At 42.1% G+C, this 18,422-nt stretch overlaps 1 protein-coding gene across 1 annotated transcript in view; it reads right to left on the minus strand.

Moving 5' to 3' along the window:
• Positions 1 to 267: 267 nt before the first annotated feature.
• Positions 268 to 18,422, minus strand: part of prtgb (protogenin homolog b (Gallus gallus)) — a 19,737-nt gene continuing 1,582 nt past the window's right edge. Inside the window, exons 3-19 of the mRNA XM_060887472.1 lie at positions 14,669 to 14,813; positions 14,368 to 14,501; positions 13,535 to 13,831; positions 13,255 to 13,414; positions 12,757 to 13,004; positions 10,772 to 10,936; positions 10,154 to 10,468; positions 7,987 to 8,172; positions 5,909 to 6,004; positions 5,563 to 5,749; positions 5,199 to 5,326; positions 4,916 to 5,086; positions 4,271 to 4,453; positions 4,041 to 4,155; positions 3,384 to 3,522; positions 3,151 to 3,270; positions 268 to 1,449 (exon numbers count right to left, since the gene is read on the minus strand). Of these exons, the coding sequence (XP_060743455.1) occupies positions 1,150 to 1,449; positions 3,151 to 3,270; positions 3,384 to 3,522; positions 4,041 to 4,155; positions 4,271 to 4,453; positions 4,916 to 5,086; positions 5,199 to 5,326; positions 5,563 to 5,749; positions 5,909 to 6,004; positions 7,987 to 8,172; positions 10,154 to 10,468; positions 10,772 to 10,936; positions 12,757 to 13,004; positions 13,255 to 13,414; positions 13,535 to 13,831; positions 14,368 to 14,501; positions 14,669 to 14,813 (3,089 nt within the window). The 3' untranslated portion in view covers positions 268 to 1,149. The remainder of the gene's footprint in view (positions 1,450 to 3,150; positions 3,271 to 3,383; positions 3,523 to 4,040; positions 4,156 to 4,270; positions 4,454 to 4,915; positions 5,087 to 5,198; positions 5,327 to 5,562; positions 5,750 to 5,908; positions 6,005 to 7,986; positions 8,173 to 10,153; positions 10,469 to 10,771; positions 10,937 to 12,756; positions 13,005 to 13,254; positions 13,415 to 13,534; positions 13,832 to 14,367; positions 14,502 to 14,668; positions 14,814 to 18,422) is intronic.

Raw genomic sequence — 18,422 nt, forward strand, 5'->3', positions numbered from 1 at the left:
TTTGTGGCACTTACATATATATGTACAGAAATATATAATTAGATATCTTTGGCAGTAACAGTATTTTTTGGTATCATTATACAACTTTCTTGAAATCGTTCATTCATTCTTTGGATCTTTTATATATTCATATATTGCAAAATGGCCCTGCACCATAAGGCCATTGGGTTTTAAAGCTTTCAAAGATCGACGCACATAAAACACATGTGCGTCAAATTTTTTGGTCATTTCTTACGCATCACTCCGAAATCAAGAGATTAGAAAGAAAGAAATAAGTACTACCAAAGCGTACCGAACCTAAAACCCGCCGCGGAAAACAAACATGTACAAAAACGATTTCCAAAGAAATGCGACAAAATATTAAAGCTTTCAAATCTTAAATAAAGTACCAAAAAGCAAAAGGGACCACACTTATGATCCGTTAATAAAAACAGAAGTCCGACACTTCATCAACGTGGCAAATCATTTCCGCTAATAATTCACACAACGCAACTGCTGTTTACGAGGTAGTACTGAGAAAAGTAAGCAATATAAAATAAAAATAACGATAAGAAATATCAAGCTGGAGCGAAGTAGTACGGCTCCGGCGGCAGTCCGTCCGCGAGGACGTCGCTGCGAATTGGCCCTGAAGCAGCTCCGGATAAAATGACGTAAAGCCAGAGGTATATTAAAATAAATAACACTGCAACTCGATAAGTAGAGGAGTTGAGTATGGGGGAAAAAAAAACTGAGGTAGGTAGCGAGCAAAAGAGGATTCACAAATAATGGAAACATCCTAGAGCCTAAAAAAACATTCATCATTTGGTGAGGCATGTTTCCTTCTGATCAAACAGAAGAAGACAAAGATAGTAGGAAGTACATTTGTTAGGTATAATCAGATCCCACTAAAGGATCCACTGCTCTGTGAAGTCTCCGTGAAGTCGTCTGGAGGCTTCGTGAACAGATCAGAGAAAGTTTTCAAGGCATGTTGGAAGGTGTCGTCGTCGTTTGAGAGAAACTCCTTGGCACATAAAGAGAACTCTGCTCCATTTCCTGATGAGCAGCATAACCTGAGATGGAGAATGTGCAAAGATGTTTCATAAACTGGCTGTGTAGTGTGCTTGAGAAAGGCAGCTGGGATTAAGTGAGGGAAGTAAAAGCGAAGTCGTTTCACGATGAAACCTGTGGACAGATTTTTACAGCGACGTTCGATACGTCGCCGACGTTCTCCGAGACGTTGTTCCTTTTCTCCACGCGTTCGTTAGAGCCGTTTGGTTCGGTCTCGTCCTGAGAGAAGTTTCCGGAATCTGCTGTTTCTCCGCTGTTCTCGCTGCTCTGAGAGCTCTCAGACTCCCCGAGTGGTCGATAGAAGACCTGTAACGAGGAGGGCTGGACACACGTGCCGCCGTGCTCCTGCTCGTACTGCAACACCATCTTCCCCACCTCGTAGAAACACCCTCGTTCCACCGCCTGCAGTACAGAGAGAGTTTGATTGAATTTCAGATGAATAGCTCTTCATAATAAATACTGCTACATACTTGGTGTTCAGATGAACATTTAATATTAAGGCTTCCTTAACAAAAAGGGCTACAGATAAAAGCTTGAGATCAAATCCAAAGCAGTGGTAAAAAGTCACTGCGAGGTCCTTGAGCTGAATTCATCGTACTTCTGTACGTCGATCTGGATTAGGGCATTTCCTAACGCTGTGAATGTAAACTAACACAATTTACTGCATTAGCAAACGTTAACAAACCAGAAACAAAATGTAAATACAGACTTAAAATGAAGTCTAATGTTTATTGCATCCTTGACTTAAAAAAAAGCACCAGATAAATTAGCAAAGAGTAAAGTACAATATGTTGATAAATGTTGGTAGGTCAACACTGTGCCCTACAGCACCACTTATGCATTTTGCCATTAAACAACCACAAGCATGTTAATTAAAGGTGCGGTGCACGATGTTTGAGAAATGCTTCAGAAAACCGAGTCGGGCCGACAAACAAAACAAACGTGTAGCCAATGAGCAGAAAGGGGCGTGTCTTGTCAATATGCGGCAGAGAGAGTGTTCAGTGCGCATGTGTGACATTAGCATAAAGGGGCGTGTCTTGTCAATATGTGGCAGAGAGAGTGTTCAGTGCGCATGTGTGACATTAGCATAAAGGGGCGTGTCTTGTCAATATGCGGCAGAGAGAGTGTTCAGTGCGCATGTGTGACATTAGCATAAAGGGGCGTGTCTTGTCAATATGCGGCAGAGAGAGTGTTCAGTGCGCATGTGTGACATTAGCAGAAAGGGGCGTGTCTTGTCAATATGTGGCGGAGAGAGTGTTCAGTGCTCATGTGTGACATTAGCATAAAGGGGCGTGTCTTGTCAATATTCGGCGGAGAGAGTGTTCAGTGCTCATGTCTGACATTAGCAGAAAGCGATTGAAACACTGACATGGCGGATACCTGCCGTTACCTCTGCCTCGGGTTCTAGGTGTCGAACGTCGTCTTCGGCGTGAAACGGAGCTAAACCTTTCACGGTACAACACACAGTACTACAAAAACACATTTGTATCACCATAGTATTACTCATTGTGTTCATTTACTGATAAAAATATCCCCTCGGTCAGCCGCCCCAGCAGGTTCCGCCATAATAGTTGCCTGGGATACGTATGTATGTGTGGGGCGAAGCTATCAATACAGGGGTGGCACCCATTTGGGTTAGGGGCGTGTTTGTTTTGGTGATTTCAAATGTCAACATTGCCTTTCAAACATCGTGCACCGCACCTTTAAGCTGTCATTTTGGATGTTAATTATTACATTATCATGTTATTGAAAATAGTTAATTATATGAAGTTTATCATGTTATTTTAAAAAAAGTCAATTATTATATTATATTGGTATTTAAATAAAGTTAATTATTATATTATCATGTTATTTAAAAAAAAAGTTAATTAATTATATTATGTTTATCATGTTATTTAAAAAAAAGGTCAGTTATGTATGTCATGTGTTCGTTACTAAGCTGTTCTTTATAGTGTATTAATGCTGAAGCTCAATATTTGTTCACTAATATCTTAAATAATAGTTTCACCCTTATACAATACAACAGATAAAATGTTAATACAAACCAGGTCTAAATGGGAGTCTAATGTTTTGAAATTGTTTAAAATTCACTTTCTTTCTTACCTGGATATTTTTCGGAGTGTGTTTTTCTGCACATCTGAAAATGTTCCACTTCCTCGCCTGACGGTCCCGTCTGCTACTGACGATGGGTCCGTCACGATTTATAATCAAAGCTGCTCCGCCCTGAAAATACATATTTATTTCGTTCGTTCACAAACCATCCATTTTCACTAATCCACGCATCGTTAGATTAAAAGAAACCTTGTAAGAGGTTAAAATAGCATCATTCTTCTGACCTTGGAGTCGACGTAGTGATTTCCCATCATCGGTACCAAAACCTCCACGTTCTCCGGCCGCAGGTGATTGGCTTGCGGCACAACGTTATGAACAACCTCACCACTCATTTGTCCATTCGTTTTTGAGGTGGAAGAATTTCTACTGGGAGAAAACGAAAGTGCACAGTGAGTCTTATATATATTTAAAAAGGCTATATTTTATAGTTTCTACAAAACACATAAAAAAGTGCGATAAGTTTGGATCTTTCACAGCACCTTATTTCAATCATAAAGTATCAATGATCATTCATTCATCTTCTACCGCTTATCCGAACTACCTCGGGTCACGGGGAGCCTGTGCCTATCTCAGGCGTCATCGGGCATCAAGGCAGGATACACCCTGGACGGAGTGCCAACCCATCACAGGGCACACACACACACACTCTCATTCACTCACGCAATCACACACTAAGGACAATTTACCAGAGATGCCAATCAACCTACCATGCATGTCTTTGGACCGGGGGAGGAAACCGGAGTACCCGGAGGAAACCCCCGAGGGACGGGGAGAACATGCAAACTCCACACACACAAGGTGGAGGCGAGAATCGAACCCCGACCCTGGAGGTTATCAATGATCAATTTGATGTTATTTTTCACTACATAAAAAACACAAACCTTGTTTTGCTTTTAGTGATGAGGATGAAGATGCAGGTGATAATGCAGGCCAGTGCGATACACACACCGATCGTAATCCCTGTCATAGATTTCTCGTCGAAACGATAGACACCACCTGGAAAATAAAATTGACGGATATGCATCATCACGTCTGATATTATTCCAGACCGCAGTGAGAAGTGATTCATCAGCAGAAATAAGTCATTTTTTGCACTTTCATGTATCATTACCTATAGTTTTAGTCTGGCTGTAGGTATGGCGAGGGTTTTTGACTGGGTGAGTTTTCCCCCTCAGCACAGGAAGTTCCACAGTGACAGAGAAAGGGCCGTCACCTGCTTGGTTTGAGGCTGAGATCTTCACCAGGTAAACATTACCAGGCTCCAGCTTCTCTAACAGAGCCATAGTGTTGCTTCCTGCAAAGTACAACATGATTCGTCAGACTTGCTTAGCCAGAATGGTTTCCTTAATAACTGGGGGAAAAGAATAGCAACATGATATATGTACAATACAATACTTACATTTACATGTATAACATTTAGCAGACGCCAGAATATATATCCAGAGCGACTTCAATTTTTATCTCATTTTTATACAACTGAGCAATTAAGGGTTAAGGGCCTTGATCAGGGGCCCAGCGGTGGCAGATTGGTGGACCTGGGAATTGAACTCACAACCTTCTGATTGGAAGTCCAGCACCTTAACCACTAGGCTACAACATCGCCCAACACTAAAGTACTATTGTGGCCTCAGGTATTTTAATGTGATCTAATCTGGCTGCTGTTGAAAAATTCTGGACACCCAATGCACTAAAATATTACAGTGAAAAACTGAGAGTTTATCTAGTAGCCTGGCCTTCATTTGGTCTTGTGTAGTACCTTCTCTCTGTAGGACCTGCCAGTGTCCTGTTAGCCATGCTCTCTGCGGGGCATAGAGTACGGTGTAATGGCTCACGGTCAAGTTGGGCTGTTCTGGCTCCCTCCAAGACACCAATGCTGTGTCTTCTTCTATCAGACTGGCTCTCACACCCAGAGGAGGAGACGACGGAGCTGAAATACAGGAGTGGAAGATTAATGGAATTAATGGAAGTGTGTTAAATGATATATGATACGATTGTGTAGGATGACTGAAGAATATTAGTTAGTTAGTCCATTTAATCACCTTCCAGAAGAGTTCTCAGGTATATAGGAGAGCTCCAGGGACTGGACATGTGATCCATGTGTAAACGTACAGCAAACTCATACCGTGTATTAGACATCAGGCCCTCCACCCTTCCTGTTTGTTCATTCCTAAACAAAGAAGTGAAGAAATGATTAATAGCTACTATTAGTACTATTAATTAACACCATTAACAGCTTTTAATATGTGGATAATGAAATGATATTGTTTATCGCCAGACCCTAACCCTAACCCTAACCTTACACATTAGGACAAATAAGAAGCAACTACATGAAATGTTTATTTCCGACACTGTATTAAAACTGTATTTTATTATTGGTTTAAAAAATAAAAACGTCTGATTTACGTTTGGAGATAGCGCACAGCTGAAGCGTTGTACGGAGCCACAGGGCCATAGCGAACAGTATAGCTGACTGAACTTCCAGAACTGAAGGCAGGTCTTCCCCAGCTGAGGCTGACCGATGAGGAGCTGTTGGTCTGACCATGGACGTGGTCCGGAGCAGGTAATGTGGCCAACCTCCTGTTTGGAGAAGCTAAAAAAAAAAAAAAAAAAAAAAGAATATAAAAAGATGAATGTGTGCTGCTTTTTTTTTTTTTTCAGTCATTAAAAACATTCAGAGTTTAAACCTTTTTAAACGTTTACAACAATAAATCCTATAAACCTCTGAGACAAACGCTTCTTTTCCACTCACAAGGACAGCCGGTAGTGCTGACAATCTGATGTGCTTGATAGCCATCACCATGAGCACTGAAGGCTAGGAGCTTCACATGATATTTTCTCCTTGGATCTGTCAAAATAAATAAATAAATAAATAAATAAAAACCAAAAGCATCGTGAGAATCATCATCAATATTTATTCATCTCCGGTAACCACTTTGTCCTGGCCAGGGTCATCATCATGAATCTGAAGAACACTCACAACCTCGGTGCAATTCGGCCTAACTGATCTATCTACTGCTGAGAGAAACCGTTAGAAGAACATGTGTTATGTTCTCACCATACAGACAGTATGAGACCTGAGATCAGGTTCATACCAGCAACCCTTTAGGCTTTGTGGAAGCAACACTACCTTACTCAGCACTCAGATTGAGTTATTTACCATTTCTCTGACTTCAGAAAAAAAAAGCTTTTAGTCCAACAAGATGAATGGCTGATATTGAGTTGACAGTCATTGTGTTGGTTCTGCAGTAACCAACCAGGCTCTTTTGTTCATGTCCACTTTCTCACAACAGGTCATTAGTCAGTGACAGTAACTAGCATTCGACGGCGCTCTGGTCATTGCTAGGATAGAAAAGTCTAACAATGCAAAACAATGCTACAACCAAGATGCAGCATTCATTTATTCATTCATTCATTCATTCATTCATCTTCTACCGCTTATCCAAACTACCTCGGGTCACGCGGAGCCTGTGCCTATCTCAGGCGTCATCGGGCATCAAGGCAGGATACACCCTGGACGGAGTGCCAACCCATTGCAGGGCACACACACACTCTCATTCACTCACGCAATCACACACTACGGACAATTTTCCAGAGATGCCAATCAACCTACCATGCATGTCTTTGGACCGGGGGAGGAAACCGGAGTACCCGGAGGAAACCCCCGAGGCACGGGGAGAACATGCAAACTCCACACACACAAGGCGGAGGCGGGAATCGAACCCCCAACCCTGGAGGTGTGAGGCGAACGTGCTAACCACTAAGACACCGAGATGCAGCATTATGGTATGATTTTATTCTTTACTGGAACAAATATGCCTGTGACCAGGGATCATTTTCTGAAATGACAATTAGCAGGGATTAGACTGATTAGATTAGATTTTATTAAGTAAAACTCGCATTTATGTTGCAGGAGGAAAAAGAAGTCTCTCTCAATGAGTTGGTTCTTATGGAGGTCTGGGAGACTTTCAGGACATACGTGAGAGGTCATGGGTCACTATGGCAAGAACATTTCAGCTGCTGGGATGGCCCGTCTCCTGGGACGCAGGGCTTACGACCCTTAGGTCTAGAGGTCAGCCTGAGATAAAACTTCATGTTCACGGGCATGAACATCGAGTTTGGAAAACTGCATTGCTACAAAGAACAGCGTGCTTTAAGCATCAGAGGAAATGGCAAACTACATATCTCTAAAAGCCCAGAAACAGTTCTAAGTTAAGCCAAATCTATTCTGTGTGACTGCTATTCCTTCATTTCTCCTGATGGAAGCAGTGGTCATGACTTGACACTTGAACTTGAAGCTATTTTCTCCCGTCTTTCTGCTCCTGTCACCGTGCTTTGTGTGTCCATCTCTGACCCATTCCCCAGGCCTTTGTTTGAGCCTTAGTGTCCAGCTGGAGTGGGAGGAAGGTCTCCCAGGCTTCTGCTACACCCTCGAACAATAGGCAGCCACGATAAGCCAAGGGACAAGGATGGGAAAATGAGGGAAGACACATCTGGGTTGTAACCTTTGACACTAAGAGGGGGTTGGTGACTCACACAAAGCCTAAAGCAGGCTGATCAGATGGAGCGTGCATAAAGCAGAACAGACCCAATGGCAAGTATTGATCAGGGGGAAAACAGACAATGCTTTCTTAACAACCACTATAATTATACTTCACTATAATTATATATGTATTTCATTGCTCACATCAGCATTGTCACATCAACTCCAAACTGTACAATTAGAGAAATATAACTGCCATATTTATGTACAGAATGACAATAACACTTGTACTGATGAATCCCATCTACTGGTCAAGACGATGTAGTGGTATCGGTTTTGTTTCTCACCGAGCGCTGCAATTGTATATTGGTAGTCTTGAGGGCGGAGCTGAACGTTCGAGCTTTCTGATTGGCCATCAGGATGCCAGGAGAGTTTGTAACCCTGGATGACAGCATCACTGGGTGCAGGATGCCAGCGTACAGAAACTGAAGTGCAGTTAAAGGGCTCCAACTCCAGATTAGGGGCAGATGGTACTGCAGATCCAAACAGGAAAAGAAAGGTCAACATAGTTGTGAGTGAAACAACAATTAAGAGAACACGTCATTACTGTATATACAGTACACTATAAATTAGAAACCACTGTATGGACGACGAAAACCGAATATATTGACATAGCTCTACAAATCATGTAGAACATCTCTGACATTCAGCTTGGCTTGGTTACAATATCTTATGTCAGCTTCTACTCCATGGCTGCTCGTAAAGCCTGACAAAGTGTGGATTGATCTCAGTAGAAGCTACAAGGTTAAAGACAAAAAAAAAATAAATACTCAACTGTAAATGAACAGTTTTAATTAAACATTACCTGGTCCAGTTGATTCACTTTCAGATTAAGCATAATGAATGTTTAGTACATGACTTCTTTCTTCTCCCAAATGTTAAAGCGAAGAAATAAAGAGATTTATTTCTAGCTGACCAGCTGTATCGAATGTGTTGGGAGAAATGTGTCTCAAACGTTTACGGCGCATTGAATCCATCTTTGAATTGACTTTGCTTCATTAAACATTAGCAAGTTATAACGTAACGCCACATCGCTCGAATTCAAAGTCTCTTAACGGAACTAAAAGTGAACTTGACCACTTGTATAGATCAACTAACACCACAGACCATCACCAAAGTCCTACACAAGCTCTCACAAAAAAAAAAAAAAAAAAATTCTGTTTAGCTGAATATGGAGATAAATAAATGCAGTCAGGTCCCCGTCTTTTACGCCACTCATCTCCCCTGCTTCTGAAACAGCCCCATTCTTCTCCAAGACCATGCACAGCCTGGGGCATTTTCCTTTATGACCCATGACTGAGATGGCTCCTCACTGACAGACCAGATCAGAGGTCACTGTGCAACAAACTTAACGCTTTTACACTTGCAAATATCTATCATGCTCAAGTTACTTCAGCATAATAAATACAAAGCTTATAATGTTAAAATAAGAAATTTTAGACATTTTTTTTTTTTTGGAAACATGAGGCACTTATTTTACTAATATATCATGAACTTTACAAGTTCAAGAGTTTGGGGTAAACCTATCAGCCAGTTTCTTTAAAAAAAAAAAAGTGCAACAATAAACCTACAATAAATCTTTAGATAAAATAAATAAGGTTCTCTCTCACTCACTCACTCACTCACTCACTCACTCACTCACTCACTCACTCACTCACTCACTCACTCACTCACTCACTCACTCACTCACTCACTCACTCACTCACTCACTCACTCACTCACTCACTCACTCACTCACTCACTCACTCACTCACTCACTCACTCACTCACTCACTCACTCACTCCTCAGGTCACGGGGAGCCTGTGCCTATCTCAGGCGTCATTGGGCATCAAGGCAGGATACACCCTGGACAGAGTACCAACCCATCACAGGGCACACACACACACACACTCTCATTCACTCACGCATTCACACACTATGGACAATTTATCCAGAGATGCCAATCAACCTACCATGCATGTCTTTGGACCGGGGGAGGAAACCGGAGTACCCGGAGGAAACCCCCGAGGCACAGGGAGAACATGCAAACTCCACACACACAAGGTGGAGGTGGGAATCGAACCCCCAACCCTGGAGGTGTGAGGCGAACGTGCTAAACACTAAGACACCGTGACCCCTAAATAAAGTTCTCTCACAACAAATTATTACATTTTTATACTATTTTTTTTTTTTTAGAAATGTTCATTTTTCTTATCATTGAAAGCATCTTTATTTTATAGATTTTTCTTTCAGGTGTTTTTCTTGATTCAGTACTGTATGTCACCTTTGTGGTCATTTCATTAAGGACAAATCTATGTCTGATTTTTTTTTTTTGGACTTTGCTATATAAATGAAAGAAAGTTTCATGTTGCTTGTGTATCTGGGAAAAAAAAAGTTTAGTCCAAACAAAACAAGTTTATATCTAACTCACATTTGTTGTTAACAAGCACTACCCCAATAGTACATTCCCTCACCTGTGGCTTTGGAGGTTTTGGGTGTGCGGTGAGAGCTCCAGGCCGACGGCTGGCTCCAGCCCACACGCGTGGACACCTCAATACGCAGCAGGTAGATGGTGTCCGGCTGAAGGTCCTGAAGCAAGTACTGCGTGGAGTTCTCACCATTTCCAGGCAGCTCAACTGAGCTCACCTGTTCATCAGCGGCAGTGCGGAAGGACAGGCGGTAGGCAGCGACACGTCCACGACTTAGCTTGGCAGGAAGAGGCTGCCACGACACCAGAATATCAGAAGGACTTCGGCTGGTAAGGCTTAACTCAGGGGTACGGACAGGCACTGGGACAGAAGAGAAGTACAGTACATTGATCAGTATGAGCTTATTTATAAATGAGAATAAATTAAACTTCAGTGCTATGGATTATAAACAATACACAGTCACATCACATGACAAAAAAAAAATCATTCTTCTACCTGGAACACCTTCATGAATGAAACCGAACGTGTAAGAAAAGGCAAAGTTAAAACTGTGCAATGTTGTGATCCCATTGCTCAAAGACACCATCAAAAGATTTATGTCCTGAAATCTAGACTATAAAAACACAATAACTTTACACTGACTGCAAACTGCTCCACACTCACCATCCTCCAGAGTGTGTCGGGTCACTTGCTCCGACATACGGCTAGCGCCCATGGGCATGTAAGCCACTATATAAAACGTGTAATTACACGCCGGCTCCAGATCGTCCACAATGTGGCTAGTTGTGTCATTTCCAATCACTGCTTGGTACTCTTCGTTATTCAGACCTGTGGAAACAAACAAACAAACAAACAAATATTTCTATCAATGATTTTAATCAGTATTTTGAAGTCACAGGAGTTAAAAAAAAAAAAAAAACTCCAGCTACATTCATTCTGGAGGAAATACATCATTCCAACCGATCTATAAAGATCTTACGATTATTAGTGTAAATCTAACAGTAGTACATATATAATATATATATAATATATACAAATATAATTTTATCTAAATTTTATTGAGTGTACTGGAGAGTCTGTAACAGCGATACTTTCTCCATAAGCAAACTCGATAAAGCGTTGTTTTTTTTAAAAGTGCCATCATTTCTGTGTAATGCCCATAATGATGGCACACAGTGAACTGTGTCTTTAAGAGTAACTTGAGCTCAGACCCTAAGAGTGGACAATAGCTGGTCTGCCCCCTTCTCGTGCCCTGACCTCACCGTGGTATAAACAACAGGTGGCTAACACTGCATATCACATGAACATTCTATAGTTTCACCTGGTAAAACTGGGATGAAGATTCATTTAATAAATGCTGACCCAACTCACCTAACCGCCATCCAGCTGAACCCTAAAGTGTCGTTCCACAGTTTACACATAAATGCTTTATAGCCAAGTCTTTGGACATTGGCTTTCTTTCTGTAGAATCTGCCACTTATTATGTAGCTTTGTAGAAGCCAACGTCCTGTTTTCTTATTTAAGCTTAGACAAAAATTTATCAAGAGTAACTCCTCCTAGGGCTTTCGAGCCACATGCACCAAATTCGGATATGTTGTAGACCCTGGTCTGAAGTTTGTTGCTATTACTTTTCTAAGCGATCCGAGTACCTGTACTTCCGGTACCGGGTCTCAAAGTGGCCATTTTTCCCATAGACTCCCATTATAAACTTTGGAGGTTTATAACTCGGCAAGCTTTCGAACTATCTACACCAAACTCGGGCAGCTCCTTTAGGGTGATACTCTGGTGTCTCCTTTAGGGTGATACTCTGGTGTCTCCTTTAGGGTGATACTCTGGTGTATCCTTTAGGGTGACACTCTGGTGTCTCCTTTACGGTGATACTCTGGTGTCTCCTTTAGGGTGATACTCTGGTGTCTCCTTTAGGGTGATACTCTGGTGTCTCCTTTAGGGTGATACTCTGGTGTCTCCTTTAGGGTGATACTCTGGTGTCTCCTTTAGGGTGACACTCTGAACAAACTTTTAAATTGGTGTACCGACTGGCCTTTCGGTTGCCCCGCCCCCAATATATGCAAAATCAAAAAACTTTTTACAACATGGACATGTGACATATCAAAACACTCAGAACAATGAGGGGAACTTCCTCACATCACATCCTCGTCTCCACTTACCTCCAAATGTTTTGGCACCCTAGCTTTCTGTCTACTTGCTTCCAAAAGTAACACTGTCCCTTATGTCCACTCACCTCCAAAAAGCACCGGCCTTTGCGAATACTTGCATCGTCAAAGCCAACATCAAAGTTTGTCGCGACAAACTTTACAAATCTATTTATAGAATTGATTTTGAACAAGCTATTTATTTACTTGATAAGTTGATACACCATTAATTTTTTCGGTTTGGAAGCCCATTGGAGACTTAAATAAAATGTTAATTGTCATGTATTTTAAAATTTTAGTCCAAATTGGCGTAACTTTGCATCTTCACATTAAACATCACTAAATATGACTGTAGACATGTTGGGACAATTACTTCATTACATCGCATAAGCCTGAACCATCCTGAACATGCCAGAAAACAAAATGGTTTGTTTTGGCAAAAAAAATGTATTTTCACCATTTCAGTAATTGCAGACTCTGTTTTCGAAGTCTTACCTTCTGCCTTCATGTAGTGCACTGAGTAGGCAATGATTTTATCTGCATTGTACTGAGGCCTCTCCCAGGCCAGTAAGATGGCAGAGCTGGAGATGGTCTCAGCATGAATGTTTCGGGGAGCGCTGGGACGATCCTCTGACATAACCACAATCAGCCTTGCCATGGACAGAACTGAGCCCTGAGAGTTCTCAGCCTGGCACTGGTAGATAGCATCGTCCTCAGGAATGATCTGGGTTATCACCAATTTACTAAAAATATATAAGGAAGAAAAATTTCAGGTCGTTACGTTTCTTCTCCTAAAAGTCAAGGATACAAGTCTGACCTTCAACTGCAAGAGGCATTATAAAGTTGGGTCCGTACAGCTACAAGATGCACTGATGTATGAGATTAAAATAGTCCAACCCTTAAGTAGTATTTACAATTATGACAAGTACCTAATTTCTAGCCATATATTTTCTAGCCTTTCATATGGCCAGGAAGTCCACAATTCTGACCTACCTGTTGTACATTTTAATCCTGCCGTTGGACTGAATAGCTTCCCCGTTTTTCAGCCACTTGATGCGAGGAGCTGGCATTCCCTCTGCCTGACAGCTGAAGCGAGCTGTGCCGGCTCTGGGCCGAGTCTGACTCTCAGGCTTCTCTACCATCGATGGAGGCACTGTGAAATGACATTCAGACTCATTCAGAGTGAGACAGACATAAGTGTCTGGCCTGTTGAACAAAAAGCCAACATACAAATGAACAATAGATGTGACGTTAGTGAAGACGATTTCCTCACCAAGCACAGTAAGGTTTGCAGCAGCAGTGGTGTAGTTACGTGTGCGTGGTGTTGTTGCTCTACACACGTAAACTCCACTGTGATGGGCTTTTACGTTAGAAATGACCAGATTCCCATTTCCCATCACTTTAACCCCAAACACATCTATGGGCTTAGAGTCTGCCCTGCTCCAAGACACCAGGGGGCGAGGGTTGCCCTCCGCTACACATTCAAGAACAACAGTCTGGTGCAGACTGACGCTGATGTTCTGGGGTCCTGCGATGATCTGGGGCTTCATGAGTGGTCTGGGTCCAGACACTAAAAGAGAAATTGTTGGTTTTAATGGCAGGAGAATTACTTTATATACTTTACACTCTGTATATTTTGTCTGTCCTTCATATATTATGCCTTGGCTGCAGTTGCTACACACAGACACACAGACAGACACACAGACAGACACACAGACAGACACACAGACAGACACACGGACAGACACACGGACAGACACACGGACAGACACACGGACAGACACACGGACAGACGGACAGACACAGAGATAGACGGACAGACACAGAGACAAACGGACAGACACAGAGACAGACCGACACACACAGAGACAGACGGACAGACACAGAGACAGACGGACAGACACAGAGACAGACCGACACACACAGAGACAGACCGACACACACAGAGACAGACCGACACACACAGAGACAGACCGACACACACAGAGACAGACCGACACACACAGAGACAGACCGACACACACAGAGACAGACAGACACACACACACACACACAGACAGACACACACACAGACAGACACACACAGACACTGACAGACACACACACCTGGGTTGACAGAAAGCAGAGCCTCCCTGCTTCTTAGCTGACTTGCAGTGTTGGAGGCGACACAGCAGTAAAGCCCAGCATCCTTCATTTTTACCTCATGGATCTGCAAAACTCCATTTGGCAACACAACAATTCTAGAGACACAACAACAAAATGACATTTATTCAAACAGCTGTCACCATTTATCCATGCAATCACATTACACACCTGGCTGATTGTGTAATCCAATAAGAAATGGATGACAAATGTTCTATATTATACTTGACACAACAACTGCAGAACTGACTGGAAGGCTTCGTACCTCTCTGTTTCCAGAGGCAGACGTTTTTGGTTGACCTCCCATGTGATTATAGCTGGTGGATTGGCATTGACACTGCAGACAAACCTAGCAACAGAACCCTGATTAACTACCACAGGAGAGGGCTGAGTCACAAAGGATGAGATACCTGAAAGAAAAAAAGAACTGCTGTTTCAGAGCTTCATGATATATTCATAAAACGCACGCACACACACGCGCGCACACACGGACAGACAGACACACACACACACACAGACGCACACACACAGACGCACAGACGCACACACACAGACGCACAGATGCACACACACGCGCGCACACACACAGACGCACAGATGCACACACACGCGCGCACACACACGGACAGACAGACACACACACACACACACACACACACACAGACGCACACACACAGACGCACACACACGGACAGACAGACAGGCGCACACACAGACGCACACACACAGACGCACACACACACAGACGCACACACAGAGGCACACACACAGACGCACACACACAGACAGTTTAATTAATAATTAATTAATTATGATCCTTTTATTTAGCAACCCATTAGCTTAGTATTCAGTATTCATGGCATAAGACATACATAAAACACACACACACACACACACACAAAAAAATGCAACCTTTTGCACATTTAAATGAAAGCATACAAGCCTGAAAAGAAACCGGTACTCAATACAGCGACCTCTCTGATCGATGCACCAACGCCAGTGAATTATGGCCATTCAGTGATGATTAATAATCAATAATTGCCCTTTTCACTCAGAGTCAATTCTTTCAGAATATTGACGGAAATTAATCGTCCTATCGGTTGGGAGAGTCGATACTTACAAACCAGAGCAGGATCTCATTACCTAAAGTAATATTTATGCACCATTATGTGGTGTGAGAGAAGAACTGACATAAATAATGACATATTGTGTAAACCAGCAATATATCTGAATTCAAAGTCAAGTCTAATAATAAAAATAATAATAATAATAATAATAATAATAATAATAATAATAACCAATACATCTGTTTTTTTATATTATCTCTACAATCATTGCCTATCTAAGGGCCTTTTTACACCTGGTCACAATCATGCGTTGTCTGTGATCAGATAGCTATCCGATGGTAAAAAGACCAGGTCTAAATGCCCTCCGAAACGTTTTGGAGACGGATATAAATCTGATGGTTCAAACCCCTTCAGGAGGTGGTCTGGGACGTGTTTCAGATGAAACTGGACAGGTGTAAATGAATGTGGTTGTTCAAGCCACATACGTCAGTGCTATACTCCTCCCAAACGGAAGTACGTCACTCGCAGGTGAGTCTCACAGTCGTGCATCGAGCCAGAAACGGAAATGAGGTAAAATATATTAGCATTTTGGGCGGGAGTAGAAAGATCGGATCGATATCCGATTCGCCGAGACGCGTTTATGTGGCCTAATGTAAATGGAACAGTTTTAACAAATCAGATAGATATCGGATCAGAGAAAACACGTGAAGTGACCGGGTGTAAAAAGGCCCTAAGGATGAATAACGTTTGATCTTTAATGAGAATCAGACAGCACTAGAAATCAATTTGCAATTCCAACTTTGTCATTGTTTTCTTTTTTCGCACCAACACCAATCCTTCAACTCACCCCAACACCATCACCATCACCCCACACACACCCCACTACCACCTCTTCCCCTCTCTTACTCCAGTAAAGGATGTTAAAGGAAATCAATGAACGTTCATCTCCGGATGTAAAAATATGTCCTTGTAAATCATGTTGAAGGACAAGAGGGAATTAAAAACAGCCTTTGTTTACACGTGCTGCTTAATTATAGCTGAAAGATTGGAATAACCCGGTGCTCCACTCCATATGTGCCAATCTCACTTAAGAAATCAACTAATTGGTGCCAGCTTCAGTGAGTTAAGGGCCTGCAGGCGCGAAAAACTTTACAAAAACTTTCAGCCACGTTTTTAATTTTGGATAGGCATCACGGTGTAAGTTGTCTTGCCTTGCATTTTGTTTGATACCCATTTAAGGAATTTGACTCCTGAGACGAGAAACTTAAAAACAAACCCTACAAAATGTGCAAAACCAATAAACCTGAATGAATGAAAATCCCACCAAATTCAAAGAGAGGCTTTATGTAATAGACGGAGGTCCCAATTTTAATCACCACTCCTCAAGCAGGCTTCTGTGCATGTATAAGTGTGTGTGTGTGTGTGTGTGTGTGTGTGCGCGCGCGTCTAGCTGGCCGGTCCTGTGAGGTCAGTTAGGCCATAAAGTGAGGATCAATGCCTAGGTCAAACAGCACAAAGGTTTCCTATCAAAGGTCAGAGGTCATCTGAGCCGGTCTGTCCACTCAATTTCAGCTGGACTGAGAGACCCCCTGACCAACTGCACACTGAAACACCACACACAATGGTAACGTTACGCAAAATTGCGAACACTTGATACGTTTATAAGATTATTAGCTTGCAAATATCACGAAGAGGTGAATAACGGTTTATCGTATAAGACGTTTGCTCTTCTACAGTGAATAAGACAGTGAATATGTTGTTGTCAATTTTAACCGATAATTAAACGATCTATAGGGTGTTAGTGAGCAAGTAGTTAGAGCTGACTTGTGAGTTAGGATAAAAATGACATGAGACACCAGACATTTTCCTGAAAATAAATAGAACCCAAAACACTGTCTGAAAAACTCGATTAAAACCAAAAGCTTGAACATTAACTTTTCTTATCTGACTATAAGACTTTCTTAACTGATTTTAAAGCCTGGTAGGAGTAACAATGAAAGCTAACTGACTCAGCCAGAGTTTTTGAGGAACACCAAAGCATCAATCAGGTTAGATCCAGGCAGCAGGCCAGGGCATTGACTATCACCCTGAAAAGGGACAAAGCCAGTCCCACAACCTATCTGACCTTTAAGCCTCTCCCATGGGCCCTCACACTGTGAATAAAACCAATAGCCTGCCCCATCCCCCCAAAAACTGCCCCACTATGAGCTGGCCTTGGCTGCACAAAGTTTTTAACCCTTTAGATGCTGGGGATATTGTGATATGTTACCAAGTAAGAAATGACAGAACGTTTGAGACCCTTAATCTTGTATTTCTCATATTCATATGTGAGTCATGTATTATAATAGCTGTTAAATAATAAATAAAATAGTCATATGTACTTTAATTAAAAAAGTATATGTAACACAATCTCACATGGAATATCTAATATCTTTGATGCGATCTTAAATGCTAAAATTTTGTTTATGTGCAACTTTCTCAACTGTTAAGAGACCCGGTCTGTCTGTTTGACAACGTCATCGCTGGCCTAACTGAATAGGCACAGCTGCCCTCTGTCCACAGGTTTGTGTCCAAACAAACGGCCTTAACGCTGTGCTTTTGCTTTTTTGGGGACGGGGATGGCCACAAGGACAAAGAAGGCCAGAGAGAATGGCCTTTTAGAGATTCCTATGTGTAGCCAACCAGAAAACAACAGCATGTGAGGAGGCACTGACCAGACGAAACTTAATACGACTGCATGCAAATCTGTGCAGCTACAGAGTAGGAATGTGTGTGTGTGTGTGTGTGTGTGTGTGTGTGTGTGTGTGTGTGTGTGTGTGAGTGTGTGTGTAAAGCAAAAAAACTTTAAAAACTTTAATTCTGTTTCTCTTTCTTTCTCAAATACCCTAAAATCTTTATGATGCCCCTGATTGACTGCCTGCCCGAGCTTAAGTACCCTTTTAACTGATTACA

The sequence above is a fragment of the Tachysurus vachellii genome, chromosome 14 (assembly GCF_030014155.1).
Source record: "Tachysurus vachellii isolate PV-2020 chromosome 14, HZAU_Pvac_v1, whole genome shotgun sequence".
Lineage (NCBI taxonomy): Eukaryota > Metazoa > Chordata > Actinopteri > Siluriformes > Bagridae > Tachysurus > Tachysurus vachellii.